Source organism: Tenebrio molitor, chromosome 3 (genome assembly GCF_963966145.1).
Source record: "Tenebrio molitor chromosome 3, icTenMoli1.1, whole genome shotgun sequence".
Classification (NCBI taxonomy): domain Eukaryota; kingdom Metazoa; phylum Arthropoda; class Insecta; order Coleoptera; family Tenebrionidae; genus Tenebrio; species Tenebrio molitor.
In genome coordinates, this window is record NC_091048.1 from 1,867,808 (window position 1) to 1,891,641 (window position 23,834).

The window sequence follows — 23,834 nt, forward strand, 5'->3', positions numbered from 1 at the left end:
ATTAACTAGAACATCTGGCACTGTATTTACTAGATATAGAAGGTGATTCACAAATAATTAACCGAGCACTGTGGCCAAGCGCCTAGCGCGCCACTTTGCATTCGGGAGGTCCCATGTTCTAAACCCGGTGCCGCCTGACAAGGTGTGAGTTTTTTTCACATCATAGTATGTCTCATATCACTGATAAGGCAAATGCTGGGTCAGTATCAACCTCTCAGTACCTACCACCTTCTTTTCGCACCCATCCTCACCGTACCCGTCCCGAATCTTCCCGTCAGTGTAGCTGAAAAGGCTCTGGGAAGCCTCCGCAGCCCGCCCCTCTTCGGGGGGAATGAAAGGTGTTTCCTTTCCTTTCCACAAGTAATAATGAGCCCGATGGAATTGAAAATGCAACCCACAATACTTTTGGAACGTAAAGCTTGATTTGGCCGCTGTAAAAATTGTATTGTGGGTTGCATTTTCGATTCCTTGTAACTGGTGCAACATATTTTACGATAATTTACAGCGTCACGGAGAACTTTGTAATACTTATTGGCGATATATCAGAGCCTCGGAGGGTCAAAGCGCTACCTCGGTAACTGAGTAGGGCCACGATATTACCAAAGTTTGTCATCCATTGTCTCAAATACACTTGACCGGACATAGTTTTCAAGCAGAGCACACTCAAAGTCCCATTTTGATTCAACTTGTGCACATGATACCATCAATTACTTCCTTCGGTTGTTCAACGCATGTGCTCGAAGTTTCTTCGACCCCGGGAACTCCTCAACTCTGTTAAAATATTTTTACATTTAATTCCAGAACTGGCAAATGTCACGATTTAATCAAGTGCTAACGAGCTCTCGTTTGTAATTTTCAAAAGCGCAAATCTGAAAAAGTCTGTCCCCTTAATTATTAATTTTTCGTTTGATTTATAACCTGTCAGGGAATGAGCCGATTTATTTTCCTTCTCGCCGACTTATCAAAAGTTTCCGAACGGAAAAAGAGCGATTTGGTTGCTAAAATAACAACCAAGTCGGTCCTTCATTTCAATTCCTAAGTTATCTTGCATCACAACGTGCAAACAATTCGATTAAAGACGCTAATTGCAATGACAAAGTTGCAACTCCTCAGACCTTGTTTGCAAACTAGGTTCTGCTCGTGTCTGTTGGAAACTCTGCAGTGTGTTGAAATCGGTTAAAAACTTCGCCATTTGGTGAAACTTGTCTTTGTAGTTTCCCGAAGTCGTTAATTTTCCCACGATAAATCCGGTGTGACACCGGAGCCGTACAAGACTTGATCCGGAACGTATTTCTGATCGATACAACAGCAATCATAAGGGATTCCGGTATTCCGGAGTTTATCGAAAGCGTTTTTCATTAATCGCATCAGAAGATATAACATGTTCGGATGCTATTTCCGTCTCCTATAAATCCAGTCCGATCGCGTTGTATTGCGTTGTTTGTCCAGAACTGGATATACAGGGTGAAACTTAAATACGCTCACAAACATTGTTATTTAACACATTTTGTTACATCCGTTACGACCACGTTGATTTTGGAGCATTGCCTGCATTATAAATACATATCAGAGGGCCCAAAGTAGATCCCTGTGGTACTCCTCCAGTTGACTAGATCGAGATAAAAATGACAAACGAAATAAACAATGCAAGGGAGAGTTGGAAATTGAAGTTTTTATTACAAAAACGGTGTAGTTTTGAACAAGATTGAATTATTTTTGTTTGTGACGATTTTGTGGTAATTTAGATGTCAGGGTGCGATTGATTTTATTGTTGACATAAACGCTACACGCCGATCCCATCTCCATCAAAGCTTTCCAATTTGCACTTATCTGGTGGTGTAAATAATTATCCTGTTCCATTTCCATTAGTATCTCGTCACGTCATGTTAATTCCTAAAGAGACTAACCACCTGCGAAGTCCTGGCCACTGATTAGATCTGCGATAGTCCAGTCGGTCACGTGACTAGCGTTCCCCTTTCGGAAAGATCCCCATAAATAATCCCGGGACAGCAAGTCCGAGCAAATGACAACTAAGCACACAAGCATCATTAAAGGTGTTGCTCCAACGCCGGCAAATTTCCATACATCACCCCTAACAATCATCCAAATTAAAATGCACCCCTAGCGCGCAACCGTCGGGACTTCCCCGCACTTGTTGCTTCGCCGTGGTTAAGGCTCCGCGGCGATCGATAGTGAATTAATCGCGTCGGAAATAAACGTTTAGCATTTTAACACGGTCAAATGGAGTGTGGTGCGTACATTTTTCGCAAGTTTAATTGGGGGCGGGTTATAAAATTGTTTATTAAAGTTCGGGCAATCTTTATAACTGTCAATCAGGGAGTTTAATTTATTTTCCCTTGTTGCGCAAATTAAATTGGCCTACAGTAACCGTGCACGGTGAATACTTAATCCGAGTTCGCCGATTCGGGTGGAAGTCTTCTTTATGCCCGAACCTGAAACGGAATTTCATAAAGGGGAAAGACCGATCAAATCGGAAATTTTAATAAAAACACCCGATGTCAACATGAATTGCTTTCAGGATGAGAATTTTGGGCGGCGTACAGTGAAGGCACTAGTTTGGCGACTTGGTTCCAAAGCAAACTGTAATTAACATAATTAGCAAATCTATCTGCCTAATTAAATTTAATGGATCACTTCGTGTTCGCAACAATAACGTTTTGTTGTTTACCTTGCACAAAATACACACTTCAAATCCTAGGAGTTGAAATCCCTACAGGCGGCCCGACCGAGTCAAATGTAGGATAATTCGAAGCAATTCTCACGATTTATTTATCAATAATTACACGAAATATTTAATAATTAAATAATCGCTATTAAAAAAACAATATTTAACCGAATGACAGATGTCAAAATCAAAAACAACAAGATGGCCGTTCAAAGTTAAAAAGTAAACTTTAGACTAGTAAAATTTTACTAATATTATTGAACCTTCAAGTACTTATAATATTGCAACAAGAGAACTAGGAATTACATGTACCTTAAAATTTGAAAATTGCCACATTCACTTTGCTCACTAGTGAGGAAATAAGAAAATATTATTTCCTCACTAGTGAGGAAATAAAAAAATCTTATTTCCTCACTAGTGATTCAATTGCCATCTTTGCTCACGATTTTCAGTGGGCAAAGACCACCGAAATTCAATGATCATGGAAAAATATCATTACCAATCGTGTTTACTTCTTTTACATCTTTTTTTATAATATTATAAGAATATTTCTTGATTATTTATTATACAGGAAAAGGTACGGTTATTAACGGCATTAAATGAAGAAAACTCATTTGTATTTGCACCTAACTTTATTCATCCATTACAACAAGTTAAGATATTACTCTAATTTCATTCTTAAAGTTATAAAATACAATACGGCATGTACACAACTGGTAGCATCTTTAGATTAGTAACAGTTGTAACTCCTTTATGCAGAAATTAAATTGTTTGAGTTTCAGTGTCATTTCTGTAACCATAAAACACATTTGCTTCAGCATGTTTTCCACATTAAGCACAACCGCTGTCGTTCATTTGCAGGAGAAGTAGTCAGCTGGTTGTGATTAAAATATAATTTAAAAATATGCAGTTTACCAGGAGAAATAAAAAATGTGACATTTATTGTTTGCAGCAGCAGTCAATGAACCGAAATATTGTCTCAAATTAGATAATTCTTCGGTGAGGTGTTGTCATGATTGTATATCTGATACAGAAGCAGACAGAAACCATTTATGACGTACGAAATCGATAATTGCGAGGGCGTAGACCCTTCTTCGCCAACAATTACTTTAACAACGTTATCGAAAACGTCAACACTGTAACATCATCAATAAGTTAAAGTTATAATTCCGCTAAAAACCGAGCTGAAGCCGCACTTTATTAGATTGTCACGACTTCGTCATTTCGCTCTTGTCGAAAACAATTTTTTAACACAGTTGTCGATCATTCCTAATGCAATTTAGCTCCAAGTTTCCGCATTAACATACAAAGCTCAGATTATGTACGCGACAAAAGATACAAAACAGCTAACAAAATTCTCCCGATCTTAAGAACATCTTGGATCTCTCCTTCCGCGACGTTCCATATCTTCTCAATTGGACCAAAATGTGGAGAGCGGAGTGGCAAGCCAGAGCACATTTCTACAGAAATTATGTTTGTTTCAGGCTTTCGAGGAGCTCGAGGACCTCCTGGCCGTGCACAACATCTGCATAGCCGTGAAGGAAAAGCTGGTGAAGGACTCGGGAGTAGCTGACGAATCGGCGTACGACAATATCGTGCAGAAACTTTTAACCAAACCGAGAGCAAGAGGTAAGCTAGTTCTTCGTCGTGACACATAAAGTGTCGACGTTTCCTTCCGGACTCGACTTCTTTCAGGTGTTCCGCCAACAAGCACACTAAACTTTATGATCGCTGTAATAATTTCCACCTCCACGAACTCGGATTGCTACAAAGTGGAAACTGAGCCGGCGATATTGAATTAACGCCGATTCGTGGTCTCACTCGGTTAAAAGCGTCTAGGATGCAAGTTATGCTGTAACAGTGAAGTTTGTTTTGATTTTAACGAGTTTCAAGTGGTTGGGGGTCGAGTACCTGAAACGAGCTTTGTTAATGAAAATTTCAAAACAACTAGTTAACTAGAATTAGGTCTGCTGGAAGGAAATAAATGAAAGGAGGCACGGCATCAACACTGGATTTATTCATAATGGAAAGAAAATAAATTAATGTCAGGAAGAGTAAAAAGGAAAGTCGTCAAAAGACATTTGAGCAAGTTTTTGCACGTGCCAACGATCCGGAAATGGATCGTTAATGGGTGGCGTGGCTTTATTTATGCTCTGCGCCGGACCACAACTACTACGGACACGGGCGGAGCATCCCCGTCAGCGAAGCCCCAAGGAACGACAATATTAAAGTGGTTTATTTAATAAATGAAAGATCCTACAGACCCCTAGAAAAATTATATTGTTTTTACTTTGGCTTCTCTGAACCCTTTGATAGTCTTGGAACACATTTGCATCCCTCACGTCACAGAACATTTCTAACAAATGTGATTAAAACCAACTATATCACTTTTGACTCTTATGATAATTTAAGAGCTTTCTCATCTGAATTCGACTCGTTCTCACAACTTCAACACACTTCCCGCACGTGACACTTTTCAAAACGACCCGACGCTTTTGATCCAGCATCAATCCCTAAGAAACTAGTTTGTTTTGTTGTCGGGAATCGAATCTCTCGCTCGAATATTGACGCGAGTGAGTCCAGAGAGAACAAATAAACCGTTTTTATTGTTTCCTTTTTATGAACTGTCAACGATAAATTTTCATTTAGTACCTAACGAACGAAGAAAGCCGTATCTCGCCGCATCACAGATAATGACATATAAGAAAAGCGTTTACAGCTTCGTTAGTATTTTTAGAGGGTACTACAATCACTTTAAAAGCTCTTAAAAATGTGTTTTATATCGTTGCGGTTTGTGCATTCGAGGTGACAGTTCAATTTAGTCGAAGGCCCGTCGGCTTAACTAATGCACCTGCAAGTTTCTCGCTTCCATCAGTTTCTTTTAGGTCTTGTAGGGTGCCGAAGAGCTTGCAGCGCAATGGACTAGTTAAATTCAATTTAAAATCCTGTTTAGCGAAATTGTGATGGGACGATAATTGTGACAGGGTCTAAATGGCGCTGATAATGGCTACTACAAATTACAACGAGATTAGCGCTTAAAGCTCTATCGCTGAAGCTCGGATTATGTCCACATATCAGGAAGAGAAATTGTCTAAAGGACGCATCAGATAAACAAATAATACTAAAATGTCTTTTTTTTGTGTTTTTCTGGTGTAAGTTGCTTCTAGTGACGGTAATCATTTTCGATGGGTCCGTTTTTCGGACAATCTGGAACTTTTCCGGGTCCGGACAAAGGGTCTAAGCGGTGGTAAAGCCTCACGAATAAAGCAAGTTCAGGAAAGATATCAAATTAACTGTTTTTCTCCGTCGAGCCTTAAAAAACAGTCCCGTCGTAAAACAAAACGAAATTGAATTTATACTAAGTTGGGAGTCGAGTGTAACACTGGGCTTTGCTCGTTACTCCTTTGCGCTCTCCAAGGATCACTTCGCTGTTTGTTCAAGGACTAGCTTACACCGCCGAGATCCCGCAACTCGGCTGGCAAAAACGCTGATAAATTTACAAACAGATCTGTCTCGTCGAAAATTATTGCGGCTTTTTGACGACGCGTTTGTCACCTAAATTAGATTTTTTGCCATGAAGAGAATTCGGTTTTTAATCAGACTTAAAATTAAATCTCGGATTTCGGCTGTTTAATTAAAGGAGTCCGGGGTCTAAATCTGCTTCCAGTTAAAAGTGAGCATAGTTGCCGTGATTTAATTTCGTCACAGGTGGACGATTTAAATTAATTATTAAAACTGACGGCGTTAAAGTTTTAGTTTTTCGCCGCTGTTCAGAGTTGGAATTAAACCGTGATGGTGTCACTACCACTTGACTGGGTCATTTTCAGATGATGTGGAGTTCTCATTGACTTTATATGCAAATGTGTGGAATAATACAGAGGTCTTCTGGAGAAGAGAATTTTCCAACAGCTCCGCTACTTTTCGTAATTTCCACACTTAAAAGCAAATAAACATGTGCTTTAAAGAATTAGAGCGACGTAAAAAAATAAAGAAAGATTTCACGTCAAGATTATATCGCAGAATCATCTAAAACGTGTGGCACAGCTTTGCGTTATTACCACGGATTAAGATTCACACAGCTAGCTGTGAATGTGCTGATTAAATCTTAGTAACGGTGACTCATTCATATAGGAACCGTTCTCAAACTAAAATCATTTTTGATCTTTGCTAAAACGCATATCTCTGTTTGTTACTCCATGACAATTCATATTATGTATTTATGTAACATGTGTATAAAACACTAAGTGGGAAATGTACACACAAGAGCGCAGCGAGTACCCTTGAAAACCCAATACAACATGTTGAAACAAACAAAAATGAATTTCTCTATTTAATTCATATTGATATTTACAATTCTGTTACAATTGTCATACACTATTTATACAGGGTGTTTTTGAAATGCATGCAGAAATTTTAATCACGAGCTACTAGCTTCATGTAGAACTCGGAAAAAATAATTAAAAAAATTCTATGTCAAAAAATAAAATGACATTTATTTTTTGAGTTACAATTTTTTTTAATTGCTTTTAGTCTTCTACGTTGTCAAACAAGCTTGTAGGTAAAATTTCGGCACATTCCAAAAATACATCCTGTATATCATGTTTTATAAAATGTACGACATAGAATTTTTTAAATATTTTTTCCGAGTTCTACATGAAGCCAGTAGCTCGGGGTTAAAATTTCTGCACGCATTTCAAAAACACCCTGTATTGCCTAATGTCACGTTGACATTTCATTTAGTTATGATGTTATGATCAAGAAGAAACATCTTTTGCGATGTCTTCTTGCACAAATTTCCTTTACGATTAAATAATTAAATCCATAAAGTCGTAAAAAAACACCACGCGACTAAGGTGCCTTTTCATCCCTCGTAAAATTATTGGCCTCGCTGCACTAGTGCAATAGAGATGTCACAATATACTAATAATTAAATGCATAACTGTTTTCTTTTGCTCCGTTTGATTTGTGGAATTCGCCGTTTACAACAGATAAATAAAACCAAAAGTGTTATTGAAATAGCATATTTTTTAAATCCTGTTTCCAAACGACCGGAACGCACATAGATTCCAAATGGATCTCGAACATTTCACGTCTTCCGTTCGCTTTTATCCATTTCGAGCATAACAGCGCCATTCACACCACAAAGAATGTGGGTTATAAACAAGTTGTAACAACCCTCTCTATGCGTTTACAACACGTGTAAACAAGAGTAGACGATGCGTTTAGATATAATTCCGGGGTTATTTTTCTGGTTTAGTATCGAGCCGGGGATTGACGAGTTATTTGATGCAGTTGGGGGGTAAATACAAGCTTGGGGTGAAAGCGAGTGGCGCGTTTTTTCATCGTTGGCGTGTCAATATGTTTGGATATGAAAGGAACAGGATCTGTTTGCACACGGAGCTGTTTGAATATGTGAAAATGGACACTCTTTCAGGACATTGTTGTACAAACATGAGGGAGACGCTCAAGAGGGTGTCTTCGTTGGAATTAAAAGGGAAAATAGTGCCGGGTTGTAGCACCTGTTTTTACAAAATAATAAAAAATCACTCGATTGTATTTTTTTTTTCTTTATCAACCTTTGATTTTGTGATAAACTGCACCCTCCGTCACTTGAAACACTCCTGACACGTGTTAACTACAACTTGCAGAAGTTTTCTAAAACTCGACCAGGCCAGTGGATTTATTTCTGTCTGGAAGAAACTACTTGGGGAGTTGTCGACAAGGCGTCCACCCCACTACTAACTTATCTTTGTCAAATAGTTTTCAAACTTGATGAAGTTTCAGTCTGGTGCTCCAGACTCGACTTAACGCCATTTAGCTCATAAAAGACTTCTAATTTGTTTTTTGTTGAATCTATTAAGTAAATCATTCTTAAAATGTTTAAGAGCTTCACCATACTTGATTAAGCGGTTTGGAGCAGTCTGTCAATAAAATTGTAAAAAAAATAATATATCTGAGAGAGACAGATTTACTGTGTTCTTCGTCATTGACACATTGAATCATAATTTATGCTCTCTCAAAGTTTCCAGCGTTGCATAAATAGTGTCTTTTATTGTACGTAAGAGTCAAGCATTGTGGCCTAGCGCTTAGCGCGCCACTTTGCATGCGAGAGGTGGTGGGTTCGAATCCCAGTGCCGCCCGAACTTGCTATTGCTTTTTTTCGGGGTTTTACCACACCATCACATCTCGACGTATGCAAAAAGCGTATATCACAGATAGGTGAACGTGTCGGGTCAGATCCCTACCCCTCAGTACCTGCCACCATCCCTCCGCACCCATCCTTACCGTATCCTCCATTTCACAACTTTCTGGCTGCAAAGACGAGGAACGTTTCAGCAGTGCACCTTCCACAGGGAGGGAATGAATCATTTTATCCTCGCTACTTGCTTCTCGTTGATACGAATTTTTGAAAATTTCTAATAATACATTTTTTTGCTGAGATTTGAGAATAACAGTCTAATGATGAAATTCTCGTAATATTTCGCTAAAAAGGATTCTTTTGGAGCTTCGGGTTGGTAATTGCCCTCATAAGTCTCCCCCGTCAGCAGCGCTTTTCATGTTATCTCATCCTGCCCTTTGCTCCAGGTTGCATAATATTCGGCTCTGACCAGGAAGTCGCCGGTGTGATGCGTGCGGTGCGCCGTAGCAACGCAACCGGAAGCTTTTCCTGGATAGGATCTGACGGATGGAGCGCCCGCTCCCTCGTGTCAGACGGCAACGAGGCAGAAGTGGAGGGCACCTTGTCCGTTCAGCCGCAAGCGAACCCTGTGCGCGGATTCGAAGAGTACTTCTTGGCGCTGAACGTCGAGAACAACCCGAGGAATCCCTGGTTCGTGGGTAAGTACCGGAAGAAGCCGTTATTAGGCCGTCAATTAGAGCCGTGACTGCTCCCTCGAGGACTCATCTCTCAATTGCTTTTTTATCAGCGACATTTTCATATTAATGGAATTAATGTTAATAGTCTCTGGGGTGGAGTTGGACGACCAACTTTCGTGCTTTACGTCTCAATTCCGCTGATAACAAGGGTAATTCGCTCGAAAGTTTTATGACAAAGTTGCGGGTCAAATGCTTTTTTGTGGGCACGTCCTTGGACGACCATCATTCAAATTTTAATCGCTTATCAAAGTTTTTCCTTTACGGGTCAGACTGCCTGGCTAGATAAGGAAAATGCGAGGAACTACAAGATTCTATCTGGACGGGAACAAAAGGTGTTCATCAGTTTGTCACTTAGTTGGGAAGGTCTTGTCTTTTATCACCCGTCTGATTTTGTCTTGGAAAATACATTGTGTCGCAAAACAAACCTCGACAGTTATTACTTTGTATTTACTTCACTTTATTAAGCTTTTGTTGCTGACGTGTAATATCGCTTCTTTTGAAGATTCACCAAAAGCGATATTCTGCCTTCATTCCGACGGCGTGCAAGGATTATGACCCTATTCTGGAGTATTGCGACTGAGAAAATTAATTAATTAGAGGAATGATGGAAAACAAGCGAAGGAAATCCCAGATGAAAGCACTCATAATTTCGGCCGGAGTTGCCACAGTATTGGGGCTACTTAAGGCTTTGATAATCATTCTTCATATTTCATAAATAAATTCCCAACACCCACTCATGATTTTTTGCAGGAACAACGACACAACCATTTTCAGATTGGCATTTTCAGTAGAAAGTTGTTGGCTAACTGACCTTGAGCGAGACGAGCATCGGTTGCGATTGGTCGGTTGACCCTAGGGGCGGTCCTACCGTTGGTACCAAAGATTGGCCAATGGCCTTGGACCTCGCGGTAACACTACGAAACGGCCTCCTAGCCGGTTAGCCGCGTCCTATCAAATGACCAACAGCGCTCTCAGGCGGTGTGGGAGCCGCATTTGTTTTAACTTTATAAACACTATTATTACTACATTATGTCAGTGATAGGTAGACATTATTGCAGGTGTTATTTGCGTAACTTTGCTAAACATTAAATCCCACAGAGAGAACTAAGCACCTGGCCCCGCAAACAACATCAGCCGTAATCGTAATCTGTATTTATAATGGCATCAGTACGTCCTCCTATTCGCGTCACGTTTTATCACATAACTTCCGAGCAATTTAACAGCACGAGCCGTGTCCGTGGGCGAAGCTCCACGCATTCAATATTAATCTGAACGTTAAAAAATCATCAGGCCAGTTGAAAATTCCGTCTGAAACGCGTCAGTTACGTCGGCGGAAAATCCTGTGTAGCACCCTTTCCCGGACCGGAGGCAGTTTTAAAACAGCAAAAAGATATATCCAATTGAGAGGAACATCTGCGCTCAGTCAAGCGCGACAAACTGTCTCGAAATAAGAAAAATCGCATCCATTTTAATTAAGAATGTTCCAGACACTTATTGCGAGGGGTGGAACTGATGAAAAAGTTGGGGGAATTTTGAAATTTTTGGGGAAATATTGAAAGTGGATTAATTTAGTAAGTTTAAAAAAATGTTTTTTTTGTTGCCGCCACGTCAAGTGCAACTTAGTTAAGCAACTTCAATGTTTTCAGCAAACTCAACTTAGCGATAGCAAACTCCTTTAGAGTCGTGTTGCTTATTAGAACCCCTTGTAAGAAAATTCTAGACATGACATCATTACTAAATCAAAGTTGAAGGAGTTAAGGGTTAATTATAACTTAGATTTCCACTCACTCCGTCAAAAACTACGACGCATATCCTTCTATCGATTTTAGAAATCTTAGCAGGAACAAGCAATCCGGCTCTTTCTTTTTGTTCCTGCATAGTATTACAGAGATGAGGGAGAACTTGTAATATCGCTCAATGTTTCCACCCCCCACGCCAATCACCCCAACAACAACTACTCCTCATGGTATGAACACGGTAATATAAATTCCACTCGTCTTTTATTTTCTGGTTTATTCATTTAATTGTTTTTATTGCGAGTCTGCAGGTGCAGTTTACGCTGCATTGTTGGATATGAGATATGGTAAATGCGGTTCGAAATTACAGCGTGGATAAAAGTGCTCAATGTGAAATGCGAATGATGAAATGCAACTCAGTCGGTGTATTCAGTTCAATTTAGCGTATTACAGTTCCCTTTTCTCTGTTCCGCCTCTGGTCATGAGTCATCCATCGAAACCCGAGCGCATCATCTCCGTTCGCGACACAGGTGGGGATTCTGGAGAGTTCGACGCACCCTTGTTACTTATTCTTCACTGGTTACAAAATTAGATTCCTTTTTAATTCTGTAGCACTTATGTTTAATAACTTTCAAAATGGCTTTTCCAATTCCATTAAGTGGAAATACCTTCTTAATCCTTTTTTTTCAGAATTTTGGGAGCACCATTTCCACTGTCGCTACCCGAACAGCTCGAAGACCCCCTATACGGAAAAACACGCTCCCCTGTGTTCCGGAAAAGAGAAACTCACCCGCCAAAACACTGTCTTCGAGGACCAACTACAGTTCGTGTCAGACGCCGTAATGGCCTTCGCCTACGCCATTCGGTAAGTTTTTCAAGAGGTTTAATGGGAAGGTTTCGTTTTCAGTTCGCCTCGTTCCGTCTGCGTCTCTTTGTTATTTCTCTATTTATGCACTTCACTTTGTATCTCTTTGTTCATAGGGAAAAGCTCCATTAAATCCGCGAATTTAACGAGGGGATAAAATCTTTGTTGCTGATGGTGGGACGTTTCCTTCAAATCGATCGGGTCGTTGTGGGTTTTGTTGCAGTTTTGTTAAGGATCTGAACGACACCCAGTAAAGCTTTTAAACAACATTGCATAATACCTGAAGAATCAAAGGGTCAATGGAGTATGTACATATCCCATTTTGTTTTCCTCCAGGATTTGCTACAAACAACATGTCATTTATATGAGTAATATCTTTCTTGATTTGTTGTTTTCTTCTTCCACTTCAGCTGCATTGAAAGCTCAGCACCAAGAATCCTTAAATATATCTCCAGAGATCTGATCGGCTCAATGAGAGATCTATCATTTCATGTCATCGTAAAGTTCTCAGAGCTTCTCAACTCAGTCGCCAACAAGTGTGTTCTCTTAAAGATCGATGATAAACGAGGAAAAAAGTATCAAATTCGACGACACGTTATAAATGAAAATATTTTTTTCTAGGGATATGCATCGAGATCTTTGTCACGGTAGACCAGGACTTTGTGATACAATGAAACCAACAAAGGGAACAGAGCTTTTAAAATATCTCAGGAAAGTGGATTTTGAAGGTAAGAAAAATTTTACTGATTTGCCTCTTGACAAAAATTGGCTGTGAGAAATAAAAGGCGAGTCGTTGATTGACTCGTATGGCTCTAATTGTCCACAGAAACTCTCTCTAAGGATTTACAAAAAAATAATAACCTACGTCATTTTAAAGGAAGTGAGGTTAGGTTCAGGTTTTACACTTTTCACGTTGTACAGCATAACCTTGAAGCCTAATCGTCGTCCGGAACCAGAAACCAGAAGATAAAATGTAATTGACAAATCTGACTCATTTTTGACAATTAAATGTGTGTGAATCAATCAACGAATGAACTTTTACGTTTCACAGTTAAGCGGACGTCCAGTTTTTGTGGTATTTATACCGCTTTATACCACATTGTACAGAACTGAAATTAACACTCATGCATTATTTCCAGTGTAATAACCACTTAAAAGTCTTGTTTCTTTTTTAGTCGGTGAAATAGTTGGCTATTGAGTGTAATCAGTCAAAAAATAACACGAAACCGTTCCCGTAAGGGAAGTATAATTAAACGTGAAAATTTCATGCAGTGGCTGGAAACGCGATGCGGAAAATTGTCTAAATAACCAATTTCGCTTTTAAAGTAGAACAAAAATTTTATAGCGGATGAATTGTGAATTATGAAGCACCACTTTACCCGATCTGTGCCTTTTCTACGTAGTTAAGTTAAAAATAAAAGAAAGAATGCGATATATTTTCTTGCGGAATAAAATTGCTCCGCGATAATTTTATTAGAATGTGTATAAAGGATCAAAAATATATCTTTTTTACAACAGAACTTTACAACTTTTAAAAAAGATAAAATGAATGCGTCCCATTTTAGGCCCTAGGCTGCGAAAAATTCAAAAGGACAAATTGTCACAGATGCGATATGAATTCAACGCCGTAATTCTCCCAGGCTAAAACCATTTAATCTTGATAAATGTCTGTTCATTCGTAACGTTTAGTTTTAAATATTCCAGCCCTGTCACACTGTCGCCTTATCTTCTGATTAGTACAGGGCTGTCGCTTCTAATAAAAGAATTCTGTACTTACCCTCGCGAAATTATAATTATTTTCCGACCTACTTACATTTTACTCATTATGTAAAATACAACAAGAATCATAATAATATAAAAAAAATATATTTTTTTTATAATACTCACAATTCTTCCATTTGAATATGAATTTCGCTCATTTATATTAGGGAAACCTGGGGTAATTCCGGTCAGTTAATTAAATACGTCTATTTGATGGATATTTTCATGTAGTTGTTCTTTTATTAAGGTGTCTACATTAAAAGAAACTAAAAATTATTACAAATATAAATAAAACCTCAGAAGTTACTATTAATCTGGAAATCTGGAAAAGTGCCCCGAATGCTTGCAGCATTTCCGCGTTGAATGGCAAGGGAAATCCTCTCGAAAAGGAATTTCTTTGATTTTGAATCGCCTGATTCCGCGATAAGTAGGTTTCCGATGACATTAATGAAATCGATCGCTTCTTTGCACCAAGGGCCTAAGATCTCCAAGGCTAAACCTTTAAATAACGGGCCTTCAAATAAATTTATATTTAGAGCAACTTATGGAAATTCAATTATTTGCAACATTTTTCCAGCGTAGAAAATGACACAAGAAACGCCATTTTAACATTTTAACGAAATAAAATTAGGTTACAAAATATTTTTAATTTTTGTAGTGCATTCTCCCTATTCTCCCTCCATGGAATATGACAATATGAAATTGGGAAAAAGTTTACTATGCATACTATGCAACTCCGGAGAATAATTTGTTACCTACAAAAATTACTTTACACTGTTAAAAGAATTAGAATGTCTCCTACGCCTACTCTAAATATACCGGGTGTCCCAACGGTTTGGCAAAGTAGATTTACTAAGTTAATATAAGTTCTTTGAAAAATGTTATTATTTCATGTTATACACACAAGTTATGAGCACGGTTTAAAAATACTTTAGATTATACAGGGTGTTTGGTGTATCGGTGGCAACACAAACTTATATTTTTTTAAATGGAACACCCAGTATTTTTTTGCGTTTTTGGAAAGCTCTCGTCAAAACAAAGAGGAAGATACCACATTTGATGGGTCTAACTTCTACTGTTAGTAAACTATTCGCTCTTTTGTGTCCGGACAATCCAAATTTTGAAAATTTGTAAAAAATATAACAGATGATAATTATTTAGATTAGGTTTTTTTAGAACATTGTAAATATCGTCGATTTTATTGCCTTGTTGAAAAACATTAAGATTTTTACTTAATTACGTAGAGGGCGCTTCAAACGCAAACTCTTTATTTAGTCAATTTTTTTAAATGGATCACCCTGTATTTCGATATACCGTGGGATAGCTCTTTCAATGAGCGTTCAAAAGATATAAGGTGTTTGGCATCTAAAATAAATAGTTTATCCACAATTTTTTTTTTTTTTGGAAAGTACAACCGCCACTGTTCTTTTTATTTCTTTTTTTTTAAGTTAATTAAAAGTTAAATTTATTCTCTTTTGAATGTATTTTTTTGGTAAAGTTAAATTAAAGAAAAATCTGAAATATTTGATATTTTAAATGAAATTTGTGGATAAACTATAAAAAGTTCGCGAGATGGTGAAGAATGTTTTTTTTAATTCTTCAGCAACATCTTCATTGAATGAAGCTAATGAGTCATCCGAGGACAATAATTTAACAGCTCCTTTGATATCAAAATCGGCTACTTTTGCTTCCGTTTTCTTAGCTAATGATAAATTTGTACGTTTCTTGGAAACAGTTCGTATTTGAGGAACTTCAAAATTAGAAAGATTTTATTTTATATGCTTATTCAATGATTTCTCTGCTACATTGAAAGCTATATAGGAGAAAAGCAAAAGATTCTCAAAGGAAGAGATTGATTTGGTTTGATTTTATTATTAATAATTGAGCTTAATTTATCTGCAACTAAATGTCTACAAGCTTTTGGTAATCTTCTAGTACTTGGTAACTGAAGTTTTAAATTAATAAGCAATTTTGTAATTGAATCGGTTGAAGTAGAAGAAATTGGTAGGTTATTATTGATACGATAGGTACTTATCTACGTGAATTTTCAATCTGTTATTATCCTTGAAATATTTTCCAGAACATAAAGTACAAATTAATCTTTGAGGTCCACTAGAATGACTATCTTGAGATCTGAAGTGCTTCTCATAATCCGTGGAATTAGATGGAGTGAGTGATTTTACCTTCTTGTTTTATTAATTTCTGAAGAAAATGATTTGCACAAAAACGATTGGCTCATTAGTTCATGAATTCTTGTCCTATGAATTTTAAGGCCCTTTGCCTTTTTAAAATCCCTGTTGCAATCTTCACATCGAAAAACTAATTTTTTTCTAGAAATTTTACGATTCGGGGTAATTCCGATCACCCTTTTGTACCAACAGAACAACGAAATTTAATTACCACTTAATTTAGGAGAGGATTTTTGTTACTGGTGGAATATTAGAGGTTTAGAATCCGTATTAAATAATGCATTGGACATTATTCTGTAGTAAAAGAAACTAATATATGCATCAAAAAATAAAATGTAGTCCACTGTTGGAGAATTTCTCCAATTAGTTCATTTGTCTGACTAAAATCGCATAAGTTTGGAATTTTGACATACGTTAAAAAATTCAACTTTCCACGTACAATTTTTTTCTTTAAACCATTATTAAATCGTAGTACGTTTATTTTTATTATTATTATTTATTATTATTATTATTATTATTATTTATTATTATTTTGAGAAAACTACCCATTTTAACGAAAAACTTTATTTAGGTTTTAAGCCACATTTTTCATAAGGAGTTCACCCTGAAATTTATTCCCAACCATTTACTAACACCCTGTATATGTACTCAAATGTAGCAACAGCGAAACATTGCCGGGTCAGTTAGTAAATAATAATAGAATAGTCGTAATTTATGCACGAAAAGTTTCCAACCTATGTTGTCATTCCCATACAACGAAACGCATTAAGTGCATGCAACTGTGCATCAAGCTCCAGTTTTTGAACGTCAATAAATACATTCCCATATTTTGAGGCAAGAAAGTTTTGTCGAGAAATATAAAAAATTGTGCGTATTTTTCCGAGCAGAACAAATCGGCATTGTTGAAATTAAACGTGGAAACACTTGTATCTTGTAAAATCGAGGCGGAAATAACGCACACTCGGCACTCCACCAAACTTGGCGTTCCACGAGAGGCATAATTAAATTCGTATACTGTGAGAAAATATAATCTGTCACGGCAACATGGAGAGTACTATTTAAAATTCAAAATGAATAAGGGAGTGTCACCGGTGGGCGTTGCTTATACGTTGCTCGCGGGGCTACAATCTACAGTAATCTTTTCTTTTTTCAGATTTTTTTTTTAATAGGAAATGTGAAATTGTTATGATTTATAAATCGAGTGTTTTTGCTGACATTTTGTGCGTTTTCAGCATTTATTTCTCTGAGAGGCATTAAAATGAAAATCGCGTAGGTTCGAATCAAGTATCAGTTATCTGCGGAGACTTTATTTGTTCTCAAGACAATGAGACGGCGGATAACAGCTGATCACAGATTATCGACTTAAGAAAGTTAGCAAAACGTGCGAGTTTGATACACAAGGAGAATCGCTAATCAGGCAAAGAAATGTAATTCGAATGAAGCTGAAAGGAATCTCAAAAATCTCCGAGAACAGGCCAAGAATTATTTATTAGGACTAATCCAAAGACAAAAGCTTCCCTGATTTACAACTGATGCGTTTTCAAAACTCAGAGCTTGCTCCGTTTTGTTGCATACGTTATTCAAGCTTGTCAACAAATTACCAAAGCACAAGAATGCTCCGTGGTAACTCGTACGTCAAACCCTCGATAAGTCTTATGATCCCCCACCGATAAATATTCCCCGGATAAGATGAAAAATGCGAAAAATGTGTAGTTAAATCCCACGAGCTCGATAATTTATTTCGTTCCTGTAATCCGTCGGGCGAGTACAGCATGATCGAGGTAAAAAATAAAAAATTCGTGATTTAGGTAGAAGTCACTTTCGGAAACAAATTTCTGGCGCATCACCCCCACATAAAGCCTCCAATCAATCGGAAATTCACAATAACCTGGGGAAGCACGATATATTCATGGAACAAACTTCCGAGCACAAATTGGATTCTTAAAAACATTTACCCGTCAAATTCGTTTGCGCGTCCAATCACCCCCAAAATATATTTAATAAAGGGGTGATTTCGAAACGACTGAGCTGAATCGAAACAGAATTGGCCGCTCTGGCAGAGAAACGAACGATTTTGTTCAGGGGTCTCTCACGGCTCCAACTTACGACCTCTCTTATCTCAATATACAGGGTGTTATTGAAAGTTGTACAGATATTTTAATCACGAGCTACTGGCTTCATGTAGAACTCGGAAAAAATATTTGAGCTACAATTTTTTTAAATTGTTTTTAGTTTTCTACGTTGTGCTACAACCTCGTAGGTAAAATTTCGGCACATTTTAAAAATACACCCTGTATATCATGTTTTATAAAATGTACGCCAATGCGAAGTAACCTATAGGAAATATGCTTTAAATCAAGGAAACCGCATTGGTGTTCGTTTTATAAAATATGATATACAGGGTGTATTTTTAAAATGTGCCGAAATTTTACCTACGAGGTTGTTTGACAACGTAGAAGACTAAAAGAAATTTAAAAAAATTGTAACTCAAAAAATAAATGTCATTTTATTTTTTGACATAGAATTTTTTAAATATTTTTTCCGAGTTCTACATGAAGCCAGCAGCTCGTGGTTAAAATATCTGTACAACTTTCAATAGCACCCTGTATATTACGAAGATTTTGCTAATTGTTTTCTCATATAATTTCTAGAGAATGCCAAGCATTTGTTAGTGAGCTTTAAAAAAGCTTCCGATGTGCAAATACGTACCTAATAAACGTCAAGGTAAAATAATTTCCTTTGAAAGCGTTCCTTCCTGATCGATTTTATTAAATTGGGGATGATTAATATTTCAGCATTCAATTAGCTTCCATCTACGAGAAAAATCCCGATCAATTCCATCCGCGACGTAAAGTAGTAAGTCCCAAACTCCTTTAAAATTTAATTTGATGTTATGATAGAACTTTGAAAGTTGCGAGTCCGTGCTTGCTGCCGTAAAAAGCCGCCTCACTTGTGCATATTCAGCGATACAAAGGTATCAAAGAAGTTTTACAGGCACTTTTGATGTAGCGAGGACTGATACCTTATCCTCGTCCTTTATTACACTGTAAATTCTCCGGTGACGGTCCATAAAACATGAAAATCGTCGCTTTCTCGACGGATCCACGGACTTGTTTCGTGCATCACCCAAGAACTACGGAATCACTAACACCTATCGATGTAATATTCCCGGAGGGATTTCTGGTGCGTCAGAACAAGGAGGGATTATGCAGATTGGTACGCCTTTACGGTTTGGTTGCGAGAGTTCGTTCCACCAACTTTAATCTAAAAAGGGGTAAATAAAAGTGGGAAATGTTTTGGGGTGTTCCCGTGTGGGATGAAGAACGCCCGAGCACGGGAATAAACTGGAAACGGTGAAAAAGTTGTCATATTATTAGTATTATTGGGGTGGCGTTTAGTGCTCTGCGCCGGACTCCAGCGCAAAGCAATACACTTCAATCATTTTTTACATTTTACTATTACTATGATTGTTGTGGCTGTTGCAATCAATTTCTGTAAATATTTTGTGGAAGAAAATGTTATAATTCCGGGTCGGTTTCGATTTTATGTTGTTTAATAACCGAAAGGGCAACGTCAGTTTGCCAGAGTCGGTGTATTAGAAGAACAAAACGGAGATGAGAAAACGTCCCGGGTTTACAACTGATATCATACACGACTTTCACATTTTCGTGCTTTCCTGAAAGCTGTTTTCCTTTTCAGGTCTGAGCGGTGACAGGTTTCATTTCGACATTAACGGGGATGGTCCTGCACGATACAACATCATCCACTTCAAGCAGGTATCCACGGGCAAATATCGGTGGGTGAGGGTGGGCGAGTACATTGAAGGAGAACTCAGATTAAATATGTCAGGTAAGCCAGTAAACATTTTTTTTTAACATTCCAAATAATGGAATGTAGGACATCTTGTTATAACCGAACGAATAAGATGCCCCGAAGTACAACATCTTTTATTGAAAAATAAAATAGGGGATGTGCTCCAAAATGTCTTCTACCACTCATTCTCATTATTTTTTGCTTGAATAAAAATTATTTCAGTGTTAACTGCTAATTATTTGAGTGAGTCGACCTTTCTCTCTTACACCTTGCTTTGTAGCACCTCGATTCGCGACACAGGCGCGGATTCGGTAGACACGATTATTCTCGTATAAATTAAACTTATCTTTTTCATTCAATTTCAGCTACAATAATTCACTTGAAATAATTTTTGTTAACAAAATTTTACATTACAAAATGCTTCTATATGATTTTCTTTTCTTTCAAGCTCCTCATTTTTTTGCAATTGTGTGAAACAGTTGTTATCTTTGGTTGGCACAGCCAGATAACTCCTTTTCCAAATGTAAATCCACAAATTATGCACATTTATCTCCAGACGACTTTAAAACTATAAATCTCAAAGAAACACCATTATACGCGCCATCTAACAGGATCATCGCTTCATTGTTAATCTCGGCAAGTCACGAGAACTACCTTTATTAAAGATGCCAGTTTGCAGCGCTTCCGCCTGAAACGGTGTAATTACAATAAAATGTTATTCAGAAACGAAACAGGACTGTATGTTTGAGCGGGAAACATAATCCTGCATATAAATGGAGCGTGCTCGCCTCCCCTATTTATATTTCAAAGGAGCATTGAAACTGTTGCAATCCAAATATTGTGAATTATTATATGTATTTTGTGGTACCTGCGCCACAATGGTCGATGGATAGTTGAGGGGTCGTTTGTTACAAACTGTCATAAATAATTAATCTTCCTAAGTGCATGTTTGCATGACGCGAAACTTGATAATGCACGGTTCTCTTCCCATTATTCTCGCAGCTACTTACACAAGAAAGTTATCTTCAAGTATCACTTACAGCGAAGTGGGTTCGTTATAAAGAGAAAAATTAGTTCCACCCAACAACTATGTAGAGACGGTTAATTCAAATTTCTTCTAAAGAAAACACCAGATGATAATTTCTATTTTTCCAGTTGTTGGAGTAAAAATCAGCCAGAAATGTTCTTTTATAGCTGAACAAAGTCTCTGAGTTTTTTGATGTACTTAAATGAACCAAAAACAATTTTCAAAAAACATTTTGTAAAAGTGCTGTTTTTAAAAAATCAATTAAGGCCTTTGATTTTTCGAGAAATCGATATTAAAATATCCACTCAAAATTTCTCGCTTGCTCGGCCAAATTCGGCTCCCCTGAACTTACTCGAATGAGCCTTTCACCTCCGAGCGTGTGATGTGACGCGTGACGGTGAAACTAATTCAATGTCGCGGTGTGCAAAAGAAGTTTGCACTTGAAAAACAGAATGAAAAGATTTAAAACATTTAGTGAGATATTTTACGATACCATTCATAAAAATCTTTCAAAAATGAAGGAGTAAATGCTAATTAATTCATCCTGTCGACAAGCACCTAAATAACATTCTTTCCGTCATATTTTATTCGATTTTACTGCCGAAATAAGATTTGTCACAAGAAAGAACAGGCGGAAAACAAATTTCATTGAACGAATTTATGTAAATATTATGTATAAAAAAAACTCCTGGAGCAGAAGTCTTTGATTTGTGTTCATTCTAAAGAAAAATGTAGAACTTGTTACTGTAGGCAACTTTTTCATTGGCAATTTTATTCTGAATATAAATCACATCTGATTTACATCGTTTGTGCACCTCGAAACACGTTCTACAAATCATGCGTTAAGATGAATTAACAAAAAAATTCAACCGCGTATTTGAAACAAGTGCGATGCAAGTTGGGTCACGCTGACCCGTATTAATGAAGGTTGAGGTAATGGCTGCAAAGTCCGTCTAATACCGTGTTACACGGGTTCCACAAAGGATAATTCAGAAGACAAGACGAGCCAATTAGAGTAAACGTATTATGCTCTTCAGGCATCTCATTGACCAAAAGAATCTGTACTGATTTTTTTTAATCGACGAGACATTTTGCAAAAAACTGGTGAATTTATCTCGTCCTTGAATCAACTTTGCGAGAGTTGTGTTTCCAACGAAAACTCCGAAACAGACGGCGGAAGTAGTTAGTGAATCGGACTCATCAACAGCGCGATAAATAACGAACTTCCCAGATTTAATGGAAATTCTTAACTCATTTCAGAGATACAATTTAAGCTTGGCCACCCGAAACCGCCGGAATCCGTCTGCAGCTTTCCCTGCGATTTGGGTCAAGCGAAGAAATACGTCGAGGGAGAAAGTTGCTGCTGGCACTGCTTCAACTGCACGCAGTATCAGGTGAGTTATTATCGCGTAGATCTTGGCAGAATGTTTCTGTTGCTGATGGACGCATGTTGCAATTGATTCCCGTTTAAATTGGGATGGCTCGCTCTGGATTGATTAAACGACGAAAGAGGCGAGCGGGGATTTTAATTAATTCAGACGAGAGGGATTTAAAAATCTCGTTGGATTGGATATGAGGTTTTATTTTGCACTGGTGCATCAACACAACAAAGGCATTAGCGGGAAGGTTTCATAAACAAAATCATAAACACACGGAGCAATTAGGTTAATGTTGTTGTGCACGAGGGAAGTCTTGATGTGAAAGCAAAAGTCTGCAAGAAATTGGGCTGCTGAGGCTTTCCAGAGCCTTTTCGGCCACGGGAAAATTCGGGATGGATACGGTGAGGATGGGGGTAGGTACTGAAGGGTCAGTACTGACCCTCTTATCTATGATATGAGACCTGTGCTCATGTCACGATGTGATGGTGTGGAAAAACCCCCGAAAAAAACCACACCATGTGAGGCGGCCCCGGGGTTAGAACCCGGGACCTCTCCAATGCAAAGTGGCGCGCTAGGCGCTTGGCCACGATGCTCGGTTAATTCTGACTAAAATTTTATATGCATTGTTACCGCGAGGTCAATCTTTAGTACCAACGGTAGGACCGCCCCTATCGTCAATCGGCCAATCGGAGCGCAGAACCGGCTCCCTCATTGCCACTCGCATAAAAGCAGACGCAACCGGAGAACAAATGCTGTGGTCGTCATCGTTGATCCCCACCGACGCCGTTGACAGCTTGCGCAAACTCGGCTCACAGCCTCGTTGTGCAGACTTCACATCAAATAACCATAATTCACAGCCGCGCACAAATTATTTTCTCTTCGTACCCCCCACGTGACCAGATTCAGATTACACACGTCTTCCCACGCCGTCCCCGCCTAATTATGCAATCCAATTCCCGACTATAATCGAACTCGATACAGGAAAGTTGTTTAATTCCGTTCCAATTATCTGATAAAGTTTCCAAGCGAGTCAACTTTATTCCGTAAATTCCATTAGTTGCCACTATTGTCGCTCCTCGGTAATTGAATACACCTATTAAGCACGAATGTCCCAATTTAACTCTGCCATTTTTATCTTCAGATTCTTAACCCGAAAGATCCGACGCAGTGCGTCGCCTGTCCCCAAGGCACCGTCCCTGACCCGCACCACGTCCGCTGCGAAGACATCCCCGAGGAGTACCTCAGGCCGGACAGCGGCTGGGCCATAGGCGCGATGGCCTTCAGCTCGACGGGCATCCTCATCACCATGTTCGTCTGCGGCGTCTTCATCCGGCACAACGACACTCCGGTGGTCAGAGCGTCGGGACGCGAGCTCAGCTACGTCCTCCTGGCCGGCATCCTCATGTGCTACAGCGTCACTTATGCTCTGGTGCTGCGACCTAATGACATCGTCTGCGGGGTGCAGAGGTAGGGCGGCTGGAAAGCGTCACATTAGGTTACAG

At 38.4% G+C, this 23,834-nt stretch overlaps 1 protein-coding gene across 2 annotated transcripts in view; it reads left to right on the top strand.

The window, feature by feature from the left end:
- The window catches only part of LOC138125273 (metabotropic glutamate receptor 2-like), a 180,773-nt gene that overhangs the window by 151,371 nt on the left and 5,568 nt on the right, over positions 1-23,834 (top strand). For both annotated transcript variants that reach the window (XM_069040517.1, XM_069040518.1), the window contains 7 exons: positions 4,171-4,315; positions 9,272-9,523; positions 11,989-12,163; positions 12,785-12,891; positions 19,813-19,962; positions 22,214-22,347; positions 23,474-23,799. In XM_069040517.1, the coding sequence (XP_068896618.1) occupies positions 4,171-4,315; positions 9,272-9,523; positions 11,989-12,163; positions 12,785-12,891; positions 19,813-19,962; positions 22,214-22,347; positions 23,474-23,799 (1,289 nt within the window). The remainder of the gene's footprint in view (positions 1-4,170; positions 4,316-9,271; positions 9,524-11,988; positions 12,164-12,784; positions 12,892-19,812; positions 19,963-22,213; positions 22,348-23,473; positions 23,800-23,834) is intronic.